The sequence below is a fragment of the Echinops telfairi genome, unplaced genomic scaffold (assembly GCF_000313985.2).
Source record: "Echinops telfairi isolate 266 unplaced genomic scaffold, ASM31398v2 ScPeMD7_60;HRSCAF=208, whole genome shotgun sequence".
NCBI classification, from domain to species: domain Eukaryota; kingdom Metazoa; phylum Chordata; class Mammalia; order Afrosoricida; family Tenrecidae; genus Echinops; species Echinops telfairi.
The window spans coordinates 33,709,571-33,726,379 of record NW_022103958.1 but is presented as its reverse complement, the minus strand read 5'-3'; the positions used below and the strand labels follow the sequence as shown (position 1 = coordinate 33,726,379).

Here is a 16,809-nt window from a genome sequence, read left to right as displayed (position 1 = left end):
GGGAGATGTCGGACAGGGCAAGATATGACAAAATAATAATTTATAAATTATCAAGGGCTCATGAGGGAGCAGGGAGTGGGGAGGGAGGGGGGAAAATGAGGATCTGATGCCAGGGGCTTAACTGGGAGCAAATATTTTGAGAATGATGAGGACAATGAATGTACAAATGTGCTTTACACAATTGATGTATGTATGGATTGTGATAAACGTTGTATGAGCCCCTAATAAAATGATTAAAGCACAAAAACAACAACAACAACAACAACAAAAACAAGTGTTTGTGTACCCAGCTGCCTTCATTTCTCTTGAGTAAATAGCTGGGAGTAAAATAAGTAGGTCAGAGAGTAACATTATATTAACCCTGTAGAAACTGCCGGACTTCTAAAAGCGCTGTACCGTTTTATATTGTAGGAGAGTTCTAGGTCCTCCACGTCCTTATAAACACTTAGTATCTGTTGTTTTAATTTTAGCTATTCCAATCTCATTTTGGCTTTAGTTTACATTTCCATGTTGATCTAAGATTTGAGCATGTCTTCATGAGCTTTTGGCTATAGGATATTTTCTTTTGGAAATACTCATTCAAAATTTTTTATATATTTAAAAATTAAGCTGATTATTTTCTGATGACTTCATCAAAAGAAGTCTTTATATCTCTTGAATACAAGTCCCTCTATCATATATTTAGTGCATGTAACTTTTTTCAGTCAGGTATTTTCTTAATGTTAGTGTTTTTACTTTTATTTTATTTTTTGTTAAGTTTTTATTTTTGATGAAGTTCAGTTTATAAATATTTAGTTTGTTTCTTGCTGTTTTGAGTCCTTAGAAATCTTTTCCTACTTACATATTAAGATTTTCTTTTATGTTTTCTTCTGCAAGTTCTATCTTTTATATTTGTCTATGCTTCATTGCAGGTTATTTTTTTGGTTTGATGTGAACGAGGTTATTTTTTTAATGTTGATATTTAGTTGCTCTAGCAATATAGTTTTAGAATATTTCCCCCTTTGAGTTGCCTTGATAATTTTATTGGAAATAACTACCATGTATGTGGGCCTACATCTGAATTTTAAATTTCGTGTCATTACCTTAGTATCATGACTAAGGTTGGTCTTGAGATTGGTTTATGTAACTCCTCCAACTTTGTCCTTCTTTTCTAAAACAACTTTGGATATTTGCATTTCCACATATACTTTAGAACTACTTTTAAAATTTCAATACAAATCCATGCTAATGTTTTGATTTGTTTATGTAGTTCTATAGAGAATTTGGAGGTGGGGTAAAAGACTGAAATCTTAGAAGTGTCAAATCTTCCCATGCCTGAAGCTGCCTTACAGACAAACGAATTCACTGCCACAGAGTCCATTCCAACTCACAGTGACCCTGAAGGGCAGGGTAGAACTGCCCCGTGCATTCCAAGTCTCTCACTCTCTAGTGGAGGGCAAAGCCCTGTCTTTCTCCCTCAGAGTGGATGGTGGGTTTGAACTGGTTCTTAGTGATGTAGTCGGGATTTGATCATGCTTACCATTGGTTTAATAAAATTGTGTTCATTAGCTTTGATCTTGCTTTAAAAACTGACACAAAGATGAGCTCTTTGAGCAACACTTTTGGTGTCCATAGAGCTAAATGCCTGCAAAGGCCAAGATGTTGACATAACATGGAAGATCCTGAGCCATGTGGTAAGTCTAATGTCTGCTTCCAGGCATTTCTGGACTTGAGCCACAGTTTCTTCATTCATCTAGCATGACCGTCCTTCAGCTCATCTTGGAGGTCTTCCTGCCCACCCTTAAAATATTTGATCATCTAAAAAATGTTGTTTTATGGGGGGCAGCTTTCTTGGCAAAGTTTTAATGATGTGGAAAGGTGTCTACTTGAGTTTTGTTAAACATTTGCTATTAGTCCCGACTTCAGGATATTTTTTCCCCTAAAACATAAGCTTTATTTTAAAAAAACTTGTTTTTTTTAAAAAATGAGGTGGGCATTTATATTTGAGATGATCATTTTGTATTCAGAGGTGCATTACTGGAGAACTTGTCTGGAGCCATCCACTGATCACAGAGACATCTTTAAAGATACTTTGTTTGGGGAGGGGGTGGAGGGGTGGGGAATGAGCTGATACCAAGGGCTCAAGTAGAAAGCAAATGTTTTGAAAATGATGATGGCAACATATGCACAAATGTGCTTGACACAATGGATGGATGGATAGTTTGTGATAAGAGCTGTATGAGCCCCCAGTAAAATTATTTTTTTAAAAGAGAGAGACTTTGGAATAATTCCTTGCATGAATGAACCCTAGTACCAATACTTTTTGCCTTACGGTGCACACAAAGCAAACGTACGCTAATGAGCTGTTGCTGCAGGCACAGTAGTGCCATCCGTCACATTCATCCTCAAGCCTTTTTCTGAGTTGTGCCTCCCACTTTTTTTTTTAATTAAAAGGTCATTTTGTTGGGGACTCTTACAGCTTTTATCACAATCCATATATCAATTGTATCAAGCATATTTACACATATGTTGCCATCATTTTCTAAACATTTATTTTCTGTTTGAGCCCTTGGTATCAGCTCCTCTCCGCCCCCGCCCGCCCCCCCACCATAACCCCTTGATACATTATACATTATTATTTTCATATCTTACACCGACCACGGTCTCCCTTCACCTACAGTTCTGTTGTTTGTCCCCCTGTGTGTGGGGGGTTGTTATGCGTGATCATTGTGATGGTTCCCCTTCTCCCCTCCCCCTGAGGGTAGATGTCTTCGTGGGATCAGGAAAACTCATTTTTCTCCCACAGAGTGGCTGGTGGGTTGTACCTGCTGACCTTGCAGTTAGCTGCCCCCCAAAGTAACCCACACTCCACAGTCCTCCCTCAGCCGATCCTAGAGACGGAGCATTGCTCAGACAGTAGGGAGGCACATATGGCACCTCAACGAAGGTTTTGTTTTAACTAACATTTTAAACACCACGTGAGAGATGGTATTTCTTTGTTGATTTACTTGTCTTTGAATGCTATGATGAATTTGTATTCAAACCCAAGGCAGTTGACCTATCAATGCAGTAAAGAAAATTGCAATGAAAACAAAAGTTACTGTGAATTTTTTCTAACGGAAATTTTTCTTCCTAGTGGACATTATGACACACGTGGCCTGGAAGCTAAGTGGTTTATCTGCCAGTAGCGTCATTGGAAGCGGTTGTAATCTCGACTCTGCCCGATTCCGTTACTTGGTGGGAGAGAAACTCGGTGTGCATCCCACCAGTTGTCATGGTTGGATTATTGGCGAACATGGAGATTGTAGTGGTAACTATAAACTTAACATTATGTAATCACCTTTCTTCTGAGCACACTTATTTTCTTTAAAGTTTGTTTTTTATATTAATATAGATGCACAGCTTGCATTCTATTAGTATTTTCTTGATGCATTACTACGTAGTCCATTAATGTCAATCTTTCTTCTCCTATGTTTGAACAGTGTACTTGACAAATAATTCATGTACCTTACAATTCAATGGCTTAAATATGTTAAAACAGTCGTGAAATCATTATGACAATCAATTTTAAGACATTTTCTTCCTTCTAGTACCTATTATTATGAGTTCACCTTTCCTCCACTACCACTCCTAGTAAGGAACTATTAATCTATTTCTTGCCTCCATAGATTTAGCTATCCTGGATTAAATAGAAAGAAATTCATATTTAAAAAACCCACAAAAGTCAACAAAAACGAAACAGAAAAACCTCAATCACAGAGAAAGGAGAAAATAATAGAAAGCAGAAAAATAATTAAACATGGGTCAAAGAAGAGAATAAATGATAATAAGTTAACTTTTAACATAACTATATCTGCTTCAACCTTACAGTCCCCCATATGCGACAGAGTGAAACTCGGCCGGGTCCTGCACCAGCCTCACAACTGTTCTTATGTCAGGCTTCATGTTCACAGTGTCAGTCCTTCTTGCCAAAAGCCTTCCCCTTGTGCACCACTCGGCTGCTTTACCAAGCACAGTATCCTTTCCAGAGAGTAGTCGCTCCTGAACGTCAATCTATTTGCTTCGTTAATTTAGCTCTCTCTCTCAAAATAGTTTGCAACTCATCGAGCTGTTTTAAAACTCTTCCTCCTCTGGACACCTACACATGTTATGTTTTGTTTCTAGTAGTTTTATGACCATATAGCTCACATACCATGACAGCTACTCATTCAAAGTCTATATGTCAAATAAAACCCACGATCAGAAGAGGGAATCACATTAGAGTGTAAATTCTGAGCAGCTGGTTTGCCGCAGCCTGTGGATCCCAGTAACATCCATTTGCAGAGCCCTCCTATGGATAAGCCTCCAGTGAATTTCCTCTGCCTCATACCTCAACCATCTCACTGCCAGTGAGTCGATGCAGACTGACTCAGTCGCCCCATAAGACAGGGTAGGACTGCCCTAGGGAGTCCATGCTGACTTCTTCTACTTCATAGAGTATATGACCATGTCCCTTTGAAAATGGTTGCTGTCAATTCCGGCTCATATGAACCTAAGCACCACCGTAGGAAACACGGCCCTCTCCTGCGTGATCCTCGCGACCAGTGCCTTGTCTGCGCTTGTTGCTGCAGCCCCTGTGCAAACCCTCTCATCACCGGTGTCCTTCTTCCTGCTGACCCTCTGCATTCGGTAGGGACTGGCCTCTCCTGCTAACACGTGCAAAGGATGGGGGAAGTGCCGCCGCTCTCTGACTTATCTGGATGGAGCACTCTGGCTGTACTTCTCCCAAGACAGAATGTGCTGGTTCCGGCAGTCCATGGTATAGTCAATATTCTTCATCAACACGTAATTTAAAGCACCTGCTCTTCCTTATTCATTGTCCAGCTTTCACGTGCCTATGGGGCCACTGAAAATGCCACCGCGTGGGTCAGGTGCACCTTAGTCTCCACAGCGAGTTTTTTGCTTTTAACATTTAGAAAAGAGAGATTGTTTGATTTCCGCCTGCAGCTTCCTTGGGTATTGATGGCAGGTCCCAGTAAAATGAAGCCTTGGACAGCTTCAGTATATTCTCTGCTAACCGTTACCTTGCTTATTGGCCCCGATGTGAGGGTTTGGGGTTTGTTACTGTTGAGGTATAACCCATACTGAAGACTATTGCCTTTCATTTTGTTAGTAAGTGGGTCAAACCCTCTGCACTTTCTTTTCTTATTTTTAATCATTTTATTGGGGGCTCATACAACTCTTATCACCATCCATCCATCCATTGTGTCAAGCACATTTGTATATTTGTTGCCATCATTATTCTCAAAACATTTGCTTTAAAAAAAAAAGCCATTTGCTTTCTACTTGAGCCCTTGGTATCAGCTCCTCATTTCCCCCCTCCCTGCCCACCCTCTCTCATGAACCCTTGATAATTTATAGATTATTATTATTTTGTCATGTCTTACCTGTCCGACGTCTCTCTTTTCTGTTGTCCGTCGTCTTTAATCACGGGTTGTAAACAAGTCTTCTCTAAATCTGAGGCCGTATTCTTCATACAGCCAGCTCTCTAACCATTTTCTTAGCATCCAAATGGAGTAAGTATGGTGCAATTCCTGACTTTAAACAGTATGGTATCTTCTATATGTTCAAATTACTGCTTCTTGGTCTATGCACAAGTTCTGCATGAGCACAATTAAGTGTGCTTGAATTTCCATTCTTTGAAATGCTATCCATCATTTCTTTTGATCCACACAGTTGAATGCCTTTGCCTAGTCCATCTTTCTGGTCATCTCTGCTTTGAGTCAGCATCTACCTTCCACCAACATAATATTCTTCGCCTCTGCGGCCTCTTCTAAATCTGGCTTGAGTTTCGGGAAGTTCCTTGGTGATGTACTGCTGTAAACATTTTAAAATTATCTTTCAGCAAAATTTTCAGGTGATATTAATGATATTGTTTGACAATTTCTACATTTTGTTGCATTTTATTTTTTTGGAGTGGGCATAAAAATGGATTTCTTTCAGTTGAACAGAAATTTTCAAAGAGAAAATGGAGAAGACACAGTAAAGTATTATCATGAAATGTGCAAAGATCTGGAGTTAAAAAGCCAACCTCAGTAAACGTCAAGCTAAAAGAACTGAGGAAAAACTCAAGCCTCAAGTTTAACTGTTGAAGGATTCTATGGGCAAAATATTGAACGATGCAGTAAGCATTGAAAGAAGATGGAAAAAATACACAGAGTAACTTTACCATAAAGAACTGGTTGATATTTCAAGAGGTAACATATGATCAAGAACCCTGGTACTGAAAGAATGCCAAGCTGCCCTGATGGCATGAGCCAAAAAAGGCCCCAGGAATGGACTACCAATAGAAATGGTTCAACAAGCCGATGGAGTGAATGGGAAGCCCTCACTCGTCCATGCCAAGAAATGTGGAAGCTACCTGACCAACACTGGGAGAGCTCTGTGTTTGTACTCCTTCCAAAACAAGGGGACCCAACTGAATGTGGAAATTATTAAACAGTATCATTAATATCACGTGCAAATAAAACTTTACCTAAGATCATTCAACAATATTTACAGGGACCAAGAGGTAGTTGTTCAAACATAACAAGGGAATGAGTTGGTTTAAAATGTGAAAATGTGTGTGTCAGAATTGTATCCTTTCACCATACTTACTCAATTTATATGCAGAGCAAATAATCCGAGAAACTGGACTCAGTGCAGACTTCGACATCAGGACATCAGGATCGGAAGAAGGCTTGTTAACAAGCTAGAAAGACTTGAAGAACTTGCTGATGAAAATCAAAGACTTCAACCTCCAATATAGAGGACAACATAGTATAAGAAAATGCAAACCCTCACAACGGGCCTCCGACAATGTCATGATAAATGGAGAAAAGATGGAAGTTGTCAAGGCTTTGATCCACAATGAACATTTATGAAAGCAGTAGTCACAACATCAAAAGATGTGTTGCCCTGGGCACATCTGATGCACAAGAGCTCTTTAAAGTGTTGATAAGTGAAGATTAAGCTCTACCTGACCCAAGCCATGATATTTTCAATGGCCTTATATGCACAAGAAAATTGGACAATGATTAAGAAAGACCACAAGACTATGAACTATAGTGCTGGTGAAGAATATTGAACATATCATGGACGTCAAGAAAAACAAACAAATCTGTCTTGGAAAAAGTATAGCCAGAGTGCTCCTTAAAAGCAAGGATGCGAAACCCAAATGAAGGCTGAGCATGATAGTGGGACAAGACGTAAGTAAAAGGAAATAGAGGAAAGAACTAGGAGGCAAGGGCATTGATAGAGGTCTAAATACAGGCATGTACATATGTAAATATACTTATATATGATAATGGGGAAATAGATCTAAGTGTATATATCTATAGGTTTAGTATTAAGATAACAGATGGACATTGGGGCTCCACTTAAGCACTCCCTTAACGCAAGAACACATTGTTCTATTAAACTGCCATTCCATGATGCTCACCTTCCTGACATGATCGCTGAAGACAAATGGGTGCATAAGCAAATGTGGTGAAGAAAGCTAATGGTGCCCAGCTATCAAAAGATATAGCATCTGGGGTCTTAAAGTCTTGAAGATAAACAAGCAGCCACCTAGCTGAGAAGCAACAAAGCCCACATTAAAGAAGCACAGCAGACTATGTGATCATGAGGTGTCGATGGGATTGGGTATCATACACCAAAGAACAAAAAATCATATCATTGTGAATGAGGGGGAGTGCACACTGGGGACCCAAAGCCCATCTGTAGGCAACTGGACATTCCCTTACAGAAGGGTCATGGGGAGGTAACGAGCCAGTCAGGGTGAATTGCAGCAACAATTAAACGTAACTTTCTTCTAGTTCTTAAATGCTTCCTCCCCACCACTATCATGATCCCAATTCTACCTTACAAATCTGGCTAGACCAGAGGATGTACAATGGTATGGATAGGAATTGGAAACACAGGGAATCCAGGACAGATGAACCCCTCAGGATCAGTGGTGAGAGTGGTGATACTAGGAAGGTGGGATAGAAAGGGGGAACCAATTACAAGGATCTACATATAACCCTCTTCCTGGGGGACAGACAACAGAAAAGTGGGTAAAGGGAGATGTCGGACAGTGTAAGACATGACAAAATAATAATTTATAAATTATTAAGGGTTTGTGAGGGAAGGGAGGTGGGGTGGGAGGGGGGAAAATGAGGAGCTGATACCAAGGGCTCAGGTAGAAAGCAAATGTTTTGAGAATGATGATGGCGACAAATGTACAAATGTGCTGACACAGTGGATGATGTATGGATTGTGATAAGCACACCAGTCCCCAATAAAATGACTTAAAAAATAAAAAGCAAGGATGGTGAGATGTTGTCTCATACTTCAGACACGTTATCAGGAGCTATCAGGGAGAGGACGTCATGCTTCGTACCAAGGAAGGTCAGCAGGCTCAAACATAAGATCCACTGTGAGCGTGGCCCAGGACTGGGTAGTGCGGATTCGCATAGGGTTGCCATCAGTCTGAACTGACTTGACATCTAGCAAGAACACTTTTCTTTGGCTCATGTAGATTTTTGTTTTGCCTTTCTTCAGCTTCAACTTGAACTTGCATATATGAGCTATTGTTGGTCGATTCCATCCCGCCTTGTTCTGACTGACGATGTTGAGCTTCTCCAATAGCTCTTTTCACGCATGTAGTCAAGTGAGTTCCTCGCCTTCCATCGGATGCAGTCCAGATGTAGAGCTGTTGAAAAAATCCATTTCTAATGAATTGGCTGTTGCTCTTGCAAAATTCCATCATGTGATTTCCAGCATGGTTTCTATCAGCAAGGCCTTATTTTCCAACTACCAATTATCCTTTCCCCCCACCTCCAATTTTCCCTTTCCACTCACCAGCAATTATCAATGCACCTTGTTTGCGTTGACAAATGTTTGATTAATGTCAGCCTGCAGACTTTGTGAACATCCTCCATTTCTTCCTCTCAGCTACCAGCTGTTGGTGCATACATTTGAATAGTATTTGTATCGACTGCTCTTCCTTGTCGGGATGGAGCTATTGCCGGATCACTGGCAGTGTCCACTTCAGGATGCATTCGGAAATGTTCTGTGTGACAACGAGGGCTACGCTATTCTGCTTCAATGTGTGATTCCTGGCACAGTAGACCAGGTGTTGGTCTGATTCCAAATGGCTAATGCCAGTCCATTTCAGTGTACTAACACTGGGATACCAATATCTATGTGTTCAAGTTTATTTTTGATGAGTGCCACTTTTCCTGGTGTCACACTTCCTATATCCTGATTCTACTTGATGCTTACAGGTGTTCCTTCCCCTTTTCTGTTGTGCCTCCTCAGCAAGTGAAAGCCCCCAAAGCTTTCCCCCCTCCATATTATCATTAAGGCCCACTTACTTTGAAGAGCCAGCTCTTCCTGTCAACAATTTTTTGGGGGGAATTCCATTATCTGTTCATTCCATTTCTGAGTGCACTTCAGCGTAAGGCACTCAACTTCAGGCACTGATGACGGCTCTGCTCTGACGCAGATGGTTTCCACAGGCCAGGTTGTTCAGAAGTATCCCACTAGGTCCTTTCTTCTAGTCTGTCTTCATCTGGAAGCCCCGCTACCTTCTGCTACCATGGGTGACCCTGCCGGTGTTTGCAATCCCAGTGGTATAGCGTCCAGCATCACAGCAACATGCCAGCCAGCACGCTATAGTGAACTGGCAGATGCAGGGTGCATTTTGTAAATGTTTATATATTTTTGAACTTTTTTTATTTTTAACTGGGTGAAGGTTTACAGAGCAAATCAGTTGTCCGGTTAACAATTCACAGATATTTTGTTTGATCTCGTTGATTTCAGTCCCCACAATGTATTACCATGTATCCTACTTCCTCCCTGTGCTGCCTGTTTCCTGTCTCTCTTCTTCCCTAACCCTGTGAGCTTTGTCCTGGGGGTAAATACTGCCCTTCCAGCTCATGTTTGATTCTTCTCAGGTGCTCCCCTTATAGACCTTTCTATTGCTTGGCTGAAAATGGAGCCATGGGGGTGAGTTCATTTCCAGACATGAAGGGCCATAGATTTGGGGGTTCCACCAGTCTCCATCGGACCAAGAAGCCTGGTCTTTTTAACGAGTTTACATTTTGTTCCACATTTTCCTCCCAATATATATATATGCAGGATCCTCTAATGTAATCAGTTTCAAAGCAGTTGATAGCTGTAACTGGGCACTATCTAGTTCTTCTTTTAACATTTGTATCTCTACTTATCTTGGAACAATAAAGACCTTAGACTGCTTTAAGTTTGATCACTATCTTTCTGGGTTATGTGGAATTACTGAATACTATTCTGAATATAGGGAGCCCTGGTGGTATAGTGGTCATGCGTTGGGTCAACAGTTGGAAACCACCAGTAGCTCTGGGGGAGAAAGACTGGATTTTCTACTCCTGTAAGCAGTTAGAGTCTCAGAAACTCATAGGGGGTCACTATGAGTCAGCATTGACTTGATGGCAGTGAGTTCTTTAAAAAAATTTTTAGTTATTATGAATATTGTTATATCTATCGAACTAGTTGTAATTCGTTTTGCTTAGATGGTTAATACTCAATTAGATTTCTGTGCCCATCTGCATTTCTTTCATTTTGCACCTTCCTCTGGGTTCAATCAATTTCTTCATATCCTCTCTGTTTCCCTACAAAGATGTTTTGGTTTCTACCTCATTCTTGAGTGACAGTTGAACTGGATGTAGGTTTTAGATCGACAGTTGCTTCCCTTCCACTTTTGTGTTGCGACTGAGAAGCGCAGTATTAATCTGCTGTTCTGTCCGGTGTAGTTGCTTTTAATACTATCTTTATGATGTTTTTGCTGTTGGAGTCTGCATTTTATATCTTGCTTAAATGCCGTACACACCACGGTTCTAAATAGATGCTGCTATATATTTGTCTAACATGGAATAGTTGCATTGCTTGCCTTTCTCCTGATGGAGGAAAAGTTCACGCTCAGCCCTCGTCCCGCAGTGCCCTTGTGGAGTGGAGTGAATGTTGCCGGTGTCCCTCTGAAGACTCTGAACCCTCATTTAGGAACTGACGCAGACAAGGAAAACTGGAAAAGTGTCCACAAAGAAGTGATCAGCAGGTAACAAGACTTCAGCATTTCCTTAGTACTTTAATAATTAGGCCTAAGAACACACTTTACAGATGAAAGTCTATAACTAATCTTTGCTATTTGTGAAGTTAATAAATAACTTCAGGTTCTTGAAAATTCCTAAATTCAGACTTTTTTCGTGCACAACTTTCTTTTAGGAGTTTTTGACAACAGAAAAGCCTTTGTTGTTGTATGAGAACTACAATGTATACGAGAAGTAATATGGCAGAATGATCACAGACAGGACTTTGAGCCAGATTGGCTTTATCATTTAGTAGTAGTAGTTTGATCTTAGGAATTCACCTAAAAGATTAAGAGTGTAGTTTCCTCATCGTTAAGTAGAGATAATAATCAGCCTACCACAGAGGGCTGCTAGGAAGATGAGCTAGGTTGGAACCTGCAGGATGCTTTGGACAGTGTCTGTTGTTTATCAGGAGCTCATCATTAGGACTTGATGATGAGAAACATGCAGCTGCTGCAGCTGATCAAAGGCAACTGGGTTTGCATATTAATGAAGCTTCTGACTTGAATACATCAGCAGACCTAATTCTCTTTCGTGTTTTAGACAAGCTGTGTCTTAGTAGAAGTTGTTGAACTTAGGAATCACTTTTGAATATTCAAATTTGGGATTTGAAACCTATAAAAGCAAAATCCTACTAAAGTTCTCTACTAACAACCTTATGTAATTGTGTAAGAATTAGTGCAGAGGCGAAAAAGGCAACCAATACACAAAAAAGTGCCTGTAGGTAAGTTTTTATTCTCTAAATGTATTTTCTTATTCTAAAAATCCATGGTGACAATATCGTGAGTTCAGCCCGACAGTCGCGCTCTCGGAAGGCAGTAGGCTCTGTCGAACTGGTGTCTTCGTTCTCCAGGTCTGCTCTCCTGGAAATGCCATGGTGCGTGCCTTCCACGGACAGGAACACATTTGCTCACAGTCTTAGAACTCCAAATTCAGGGCCAGCTGTTTGTGGTAAAAATAAGTGCATTCAGAAAAGTAGGAAGAGGATAAAATGCCCTGTATACCAATCACTCAACATGATCACTATTAATAACATGGTCGGTGGATGCAATTCTAAAGTTCCTATAAAAACTTACATTTTTGAGACTGAGATTTTAAAAGCATGTATGTTTAGGGTTGTGGGGTTTTCCTTTGAAAATATAGTATGAACATATTCCCATGCCTACTTGTCATTGGTAACATAAGTCTTGAGACACAATGCTTACAAGTATATAACATTACATTGGCCACAAAGTAACAATTAGAAATGGTCCAGATTGGTATCTGGTAACTTTTAAGATAAAACACTATGTTTGAATAGTTAAGCAAAGTTACAGAAAATATTAAAATCTAGTTTCGTCTTGAGTGGCCTTGATGTTGAAAGAAAGATGAATTAATTGTTATTTAGAGGGAATAGTGAAGTTTATGAGCAGAGTATCTTCTATTGCTTGTTCATAAATTATTTCTAGAAGGAATCTTTGAGAAAATCTTAATAGAATGCTGCAAAATAGAGATTTGAAAAATATTTTCCCTGTGGTGACTTCTTTTGAATTTGATTTCTGCTGTTGTTCATAAATAGTATTTATTCAAGTCATTTTTTTAATTGTGATAAAAAGTGGTAACAATTTATTTCCACAATCTTCACATGTATGTGAATCTAAAATCAGATTTTATTTTATTCTCTACAATAAAATTATTTTCTAATTATTTTCTACAACTATAGTGCTTATGAAATTATCAAGATGAAAGGGTACACCAACTGGGCTATTGGACTGTCTGTGACAAATTTGGCATTATCAATTCTGAAGAATCTTCGGAGAGTGCATCCAGTGTCCACTGTTGTTAAGGTAGGCACAAACCCGAATCTCCACTCATCGTTGTTTCCTGTCATATTTACTGCACGCCTGCTAAGTGATAAGCATTCTGCAAGATGGTTAGGGTATAGTACCGAGAAAAGAGGACAGAGGTCCAGTCCTCCTAGAACGGAATGAGAGGAATGGATTCATGGAACCATGACAAAAGTAAGCATGGAAGAGCACGTTTCAATAAGGGCGATGATAAAAAACTACAGCACCCTAACCATACACAGTACTCTGGGGAGGGGACAATGGGTGGTGGCTAGGGAAGACTTCTTCAGGGTGTAAAATGTGATCTGAAATATGAATAATAAATAGGAGTTAATTTACAAGGATGGACTGATATTCTAAGAAGAAGGAATACATGTGCAGAGAATCTGAGGTGGATTAGAGTCCAGGACCCATTTGAAGAGATATGAAAACATAGAATACTGAAGTGCAGAGAGCAAAGAAAAGAGGGCATTTGTTAAGGCTGAAGAAGTAAACAGCAGTTAGGCCACTGAAAGCCTTAAAACCAGTTTGGGTCTTTACCATAAGAGCAATAGAAAGCCATCAAAGGGTTTTAAACAAGGGAATTACAAGTTTGTGTTAGTGATAGAACAGATTTGAAGGGGATGAGAATAGATGTGGGGAGACTTGCTAAGAGGTTCTGCAGTTTCTCGGAACAGTGAGGATAGTACTAGTAGAAGTGAGGAGAAGGGAACAGATTTGCATTCCATTATATTACATCTGCCGTGGAAGAGTGCAGCCAGAATGCTCCTTAAAAGCAAGGATGGCAAGATTTCGCCTCATGCACTTTGGACATAAACAGGGGTAACCCTCCAAAACCGGAATTGCGCTGGGTAGAGTGGAACTTTCGTAGTATGCGTTTTCCCTGCTAGGCAAGCATCTAGCAACCTTTTCTGAGTTAGTGCACCCAGTGGCGTTGCCTGGGAAGGTTCTCTCTGGACACAGTGAATTTTTTCGTAAGCAGTTTTGCTTGAACCTTGTTCTTTGTGATGGCCGATTTAAGAGAACAGCATGTGGCTGTGAAATTTTGTTTCCTGTTTGGGAAAAATGCCGCAGAAACTGTTGTGAGGTTGAACACAGCTTACAGGGACAGCACTTTAGAGAAAGCTCAAGTGTAAGAGTGGTTTGCTCATTTCAAAAAGGTGAAATGTCGCTTAATGACAAACCTCATTCTGGACATTCCCAAATGGATGAAAATGTCGACTCAGTGCATTTGATGTTTGTTCTACCAGATCAGACTGTTAATCACACTTTTTATTTAGAAGTTCTGAAAAGATTGCATAACCAGTGTGTGACTAAAAAAGGCCCGATTTGGGGCAGACAGGGGACTGGCTTTGCCACTATGACAATGCCATTTGCTCACGCAGCCATCTCAGTGTGCCTGTTTTGAACAAAAACACTGTGCCTCTCCTGCCCCATGAACTGTACTCACCTGACCTCACTCCTTAAGACTTCTTTTTGTTTCTGCAAATGCAAAGAGACATGAAAAGACAGTGATTTGATGATGTAGAAGAGGCAAAGAAAAAAATGAGCGAGGTGCTGTGCTGTCAGCCATCCAAACAGATGAGTTTGGAAAATGTTTCCAAGAATGGAATTGCAGAATTGGCAAATGTATTAGGTGTAATGGAGAGTACTTTGAAGGTGATATAAAGGTTGTTGTGAAAATTTTTTTTTAATTGCATAGCTTAAAAAAAAATCCATTTGTGGGGGGATTATCATATTATCAGGAGAGATCAGTCCCTGGAAAAGGACATCATGTTTGGTAAAGTGGAGGGGCAGTGAAAAAGAGGAAGCCCCTCAATGAGATGGACTGACCCAGTGGCTGTCACAATGGGCTCAGCCATGTGTGACCACGGTGAGGATGGTGCAGGACTGGGCAGCGCTTTGTCCTGTTGAACACTAGGGTTGCTATGACTCAGGACTGACTCAGCACCCCTAACAGCAGCAACACACTTAGGAGATAACCTTCCGAGGTTTGGGTAATGGGGTGAAGTGGGGATTGATGAAGGGACAGGTCAGTTCTTAGGGTTTTGTTTGTACAGTTAGATATACTATCACTGACTGTGTAAGGAGCTACTTGAAGAGAGCCAAGTTTGAAGGACATACTTGCAGTTTACAGATGAGTTGAAGTTCATGTGCCTTGAAGGCACTCAAGGAGAAATAGTAGGAGACAGTTTTGTGCAAGTTTGGGAGAACTCATCAAACAGTTTTGGGTTTGAGTTGAACATGAACATGAGCACTGACAGAAGAGATGCTAAACAGGCAAAGACAACAGATGTCCCTTACAGGTGTTAACTGTACGCAATGAATTTTAATAGGCTTGCCTAGGGAGAATGTAGAAAGCTCAATAAAGATTGAGATTGGCCCTTAAGGAATTCAGTATTTAAAAGTGGAATTCATAATGTGAATTCACAAAGGTGACCAAGAAGTGGCAGCCTGAGATGAAAAGAAACAGGAGAATATGGAATCAGGAGAAGCCAACGACCGGAGAACGCTTTCAGATGCAGGGATGATCTGCAGTTGCCGGAGGAGAACTCCTGTAAAACGAGAAGGCAGGATGCCTGTGGGACACAGGGACTGCAGTCAGTGGTGGTCTCCGTCGGGTCTGCGGGGTGAAGGGAGTGAAAACCTGATTGGAGTGCACTAGGTTTTTGAACCTTGGCATTATTGAGGATTTAGGCCAGCCGGTTCTTTGTTTTTCAGGCAGTCAGATGTTATCAGCCTCTATCCATTAGCTTTCTGTGGAGTGCCTTCCCCACCCTAAGAATCGAAAATATGTCCAGAGGTGGTTAAATCCGCCTCTTACTGCCATTGAGTTGATTCTGGACCCACAGTAGCTCTAGAGGACAGAGCAGACCGCTCCTTTGAGTTTCCCACGCTGCAAGTCTTTATGGGAGTAGTAACCGTGGGATTACTAATTGTAAGAGACACAATACAGACCATCCCTCCTGTTTTGAGGACACAAGGTCTCTTAGTTTCTTAGGGCCTTCAGAACACCCACTCTGTGGTGACCTGAAAGAGCATGGCTCTGGTGGCTCGAGTCCAAGTGAGGGCCTTGGCCTTGGCGATTCTCACTGTGACGTCTGAGTGAGGACCTGTTCTAGGGCTCTCTTGTAGTTCCGTTTCTCCCGGCAGCCCTTGGCATTCCTTTGCTGCTGACAGAACTCCTTATGGCATTTTCTCCTGTGTGTCCGTCCCTCTGGCCACACCTGCTCTTCCCTTAGATAAGCCTTCACTCCGGGGAGGGAGGGGGGAAAATGAGGAGCTGATGCCAAGGACTCAAGTAGAAAGAAAATGTGTTGAGAATGAGGAGGGCAACCAATGTGCAAATGTGCTTGGTACAATGTATGTATGTATGGTGATAAGAGTTGTACGATTATGGATTGGGATAACAGTTCTATGAGCCCCTAATAAAATGTTAAAAAAGAAAGAAAAAAAAAGAGTTGTACGAGCCCCAGTAAAATGATTTTAAAAAGAAAAGAGCTCACTCCAGAGGGATCTGGACGAGGCCTGATATAACTTACTTGATAATATCTTCAAGGAAAGACCCTGTTTTTTCAAACAAATCCCATTCACAGATATAGAGAGGGGTTAGGCATCCACATATCCTTTGGGGGGTGGAGGACAATTCAATCTGTTCACACAGGGTAGTGTGTGGGGCGTAAGCAACTATCCCGGACTATTCCTCAGGAAAAAGTGGGCGAGGGATGGAGTGCTGTGCGGAATGACTAACAGGAATTTCATAGCTTTTACTGGACACAGCCTGTGGGTGGTTCATACCTTATAGACAATGCATAAAGGTTTGACACTAAGAGAAGAAGAATTTATTGTTGCCTGTTCTTCTGAAGTACCCTTTCTTG

At 40.9% G+C, this 16,809-nt stretch overlaps 1 protein-coding gene across 1 annotated transcript in view; it reads left to right on the top strand.

Annotated features, from left to right (window-relative positions):
* The window catches only part of LOC101639886 (L-lactate dehydrogenase C chain-like), a 28,608-nt gene that overhangs the window by 11,532 nt on the left and 267 nt on the right, over window positions 1-16,809 (top strand). The window contains exons 4-6 of the mRNA XM_004711586.2: window positions 3,116-3,289; window positions 10,957-11,074; window positions 12,808-12,931. Coding sequence (XP_004711643.1) covers window positions 3,116-3,289; window positions 10,957-11,074; window positions 12,808-12,931 — 416 coding nt within the window. The remainder of the gene's footprint in view (window positions 1-3,115; window positions 3,290-10,956; window positions 11,075-12,807; window positions 12,932-16,809) is intronic.